General features: G+C 46.1%; 1 protein-coding gene across 2 annotated transcripts; it reads left to right on the top strand.

Annotated features, from left to right (window-relative positions):
• Positions 1–306: 306 nt before the first annotated feature.
• LOC147615198 (BES1/BZR1 homolog protein 4-like) lies at positions 307–2,738 on the top strand. Of its 2 annotated transcripts, XM_086779227.1 has the most exons (3): positions 307–450; positions 576–857; positions 1,231–2,738. In XM_086779227.1, the coding sequence occupies exons 2-3, from the start codon at positions 591–593 to the stop codon at positions 2,047–2,049; spliced, it is 1,086 nt and encodes a 361-aa protein (XP_086635353.1). In that variant the 5' UTR covers positions 307–450; positions 576–590; the 3' UTR covers positions 2,050–2,738. The 2 variants fall into 2 exon arrangements, with proteins under 2 accessions (XP_086635353.1, XP_086635354.1); XM_086779228.1 differs by having other exon boundaries at positions 337–806.
• Positions 2,739–2,995: the final 257 nt, after the last annotated feature.

The raw sequence follows: 2,995 nt of genomic DNA, 5'->3' as shown, positions 1-2,995 counted from the left end.
CTTGGGCTGGCATCTCTCACTAGTGCGTATATAAGGTTGTATGCTCTTCTTGTGTGTAAAGAGCCTAATGGTCTTTTCAAGCATAACTCCCATCCATGAAAAGGGGAGAACTTGCTTGCACATCTCTCATGGGGGATGACCCTCTTCCAGATGTGCATGTAAAGGCTCTTAAGGTTTTATATTTCTTATATGTGTGCATTTGCAAAGGTGCTCTATCCGGACTATAGCACGTGTGGGAGGCGGCCCACACGGTGGGTGCTGCACGGGGGACTATTTTGCCGGGGGCGGGGATTATTTTAATATTTTCTCTCTCCCTCTCTCTCTCTCTCTCTCTCCCCCTCCCCCTCTGTGCCGTCTTTCACGTTATCAACATTATACAACTAACCTTAAGGCTGTTGCAGTGCATCAGAAAGAGAGGAGGAAGAAAAAAAAAGTAGAAGAAAAGCCTGCGTACACGCACATACCCACATCTTTCCCTCTTCGTCTTCACTGTCTCTTCTCCGTTCTACATCGTTTGCTCTCCCTGATCTGCTAATTTCCTTTTGTCCCTCCTCTGTGTGTGTGTGTGTGTGTAGGTTATATACATTACAATGACCTCTGGCTCTCGCTTGCCCACTTGGAAGGAGAGAGAAAACAACAAACGTCGAGAGAGAAGGCGGCGTGCCATAGCTGCTAAGATCTACACAGGACTCCGCATGTATGGCAACTTCAAGCTCCCCAAACACTGTGACAACAATGAAGTCCTCAAAGCCCTCTGCAGTGAAGCTGGCTGGGTGGTAGAAGAAGACGGCCTAACTTACAAGAAGGTAGGGGCACAACAAAGAGATGGGGACCTTAGGATATGGCTATATCCTATGGTAATGAAGCTTAATTCTCTCTCTCTCTCTCCCTCTTTCTCTCTCTCACACACACTCACTTTTTTACTTTCTCTCTCACACAGACCCCGCTCAGAACTATACATATGGCTATGGAAGGTCTTGGACTCACACACACACACACACACGCACGCACGCACGCACGCTCACATTCATACACACAGCTTTACCTTTGGCTATGGAAGGTCTTTGACTTTCACAGCAACAGCTATGGAGAACCACACCATATCTATGGAGCTTACTTAGTATATGGCATTATCTAAGGTGTTTGAGCTTAATTTTTTGCACAGAAGCTATGGCTATGGTGGTAATGAAAGTCTCTGATTTTTGTGTGGTTTTGGTCTTGTTTATGTAGGGAACAAAGCCCCCAGAGAGGACCCCTGAGACTGGGTTTGCACCATCTCCGTTCATGAGCCCAGCTTCTTCTTCATATCCAAGCCCGGCTTCATCAGCTTGTCCGAGCCCAGTGCGTTCTAGCTATGGAGCTGCTGCAGGTGAAGGCCCCTCTCTTATCCCATGGTTGAAGGGCCTCTCGTCAGCCAAGCTTTTAAGCTATGGCTCTTACAGCGCCCCAGTCACCCCTCCGTTGAGCTCCCCCACCTGTAGAAGCCCTAGGGCTAGAGAGCAGGCCGCCAAGTCTAGCGATTGGGAGACACACACAGCCAAATGTAGCGACTTTGCTAAAGATAGTGTACCTCCGGATTGTGCAGCAACTGCGCTTCTAAATGCGTGGTCAAATAACAACCCCCAATGTTATCTTTCCAAGGTAGCGTCATGCCCACAGTCACCGTTGCTAGGCTCAGTCTCTCATGATCACAACAGATCTGCAAATCTAGATGCCATGGAAGGCGAGAAGGCTCTGTACAAGGGGGCTGCTGCATCTTCAACATGCTCACCAAGCGGCATGGCGTCTCCAACTCCTATGGGCGTGTGGGTTGCCCCATGGGCAGCTTCTTCTTCCCTTGATAAATCCCACATCTCCATGTGGCGGCCGGGTTACTCTTACGTTTCTCCTGCAGCTAGCTTTTGCACAGGAGGAGGAGCATCCGGTGAGCTTCTTCAAGAAAAGGAAGTGGTCAGTGATCCTTCCCCACCTGTCCAGGCTTGGGCGGGCGAGCAAATCCACGAAGAGTGCCCGGACATCACCCCTGAAGACCTAGAACTCAAATTGTAAGCCCCTCTTTATTTTCCTCTTGGGCGGGCGAGCACATCCACGAAGAGTGCCCGGACATCACCCCTGAAGACCTAGAACTCAAATTGTAAGCCCCTCTTTATTTTCACATTTCTTTTCTTTAACCTCCCCATTCCATTTTTCCTTCTTTTCTTCTTCACTACTTACATACATTGGTTGCAACTTAACCCACATTACCACTTTTTTTCCCAACTTGACTAGCTTGTCCATTGCCACCATGACTCTCACTAGCCCACCTTTGCTACCTCCTCTTCATCCACTCACACTACATCTTCTATATGAGCCATGATCCATGAGCCACATCAATCAATCGTCTCTAGAATTTGACGCTGATGCCAAACAATGATCCTCATCATTCCATGTGGGAGCATAAGCCCAATACCATGGAGTGGCCCAATGTCCCTAAATTGTGGTCTTCCATGCTTCAAAGTAACGAGGTGTGTTTAATGAGCTAGAAATACGACAAGGTTTAATGGTAATCCATCAAGGAATGAGTTATGGCGCTTGTTTTAATGTAACCCATTAGTGAGTGGGTCATGACACTAAGATAAACGTGATGTAACAGTTGCCCATGGCCTCACAGTCCATAAACATGTCCCCTTTTGTTTCCAAATATAGGCCTCTCGTAGTTTGGATTTATTGACCTTTTTTTAAATGTATACAATTATTTCCATTGTTGCACTCACTTATTAAAAGCACATTTTGTTTATTACAATTTAGCATGCATTTGGTGGCTTGACACTTAGCTTTGTATCTCCAAGGATGTGATAGTTGGTTATGTTTTTAAAGCATTTGTGATGTTTTTTTTTTCTAAATATCTGTCTTTAGAGTGGGATGAAGTGTAAGAAAAATAGGCTTGTCTTGCCTATTTTAGCCATGAGGTTATTGTTTGAATACCTTTTTTATTATATCGATGAACCAATCAATT

Source organism: Cibotium barometz, chromosome 40 (assembly GCF_041138505.1).
Source record: "Cibotium barometz isolate CiBa-2024 chromosome 40, ASM4113850v1, whole genome shotgun sequence".
In the NCBI taxonomy this organism is placed as follows: domain Eukaryota; kingdom Viridiplantae; phylum Streptophyta; class Polypodiopsida; order Cyatheales; family Cibotiaceae; genus Cibotium; species Cibotium barometz.
This window is presented reverse-complemented; position numbering and strand designations above follow the sequence as displayed.

Excerpts from the sequence above, each read along its gene's own strand:
- LOC147615198 (XM_086779227.1), top strand. The coding sequence starts at position 591 with ATGACCTCTGGCTCTCGCTTGCCCACTTGGAAGGAGAGAGAAAACAAC. Across the intron at positions 858-1,230 it reads GGATATGGCTATATCCTATG|GGAACAAAGCCCCCAGAGAG; the intron begins GTAATGAAGCTT and ends TTGTTTATGTAG.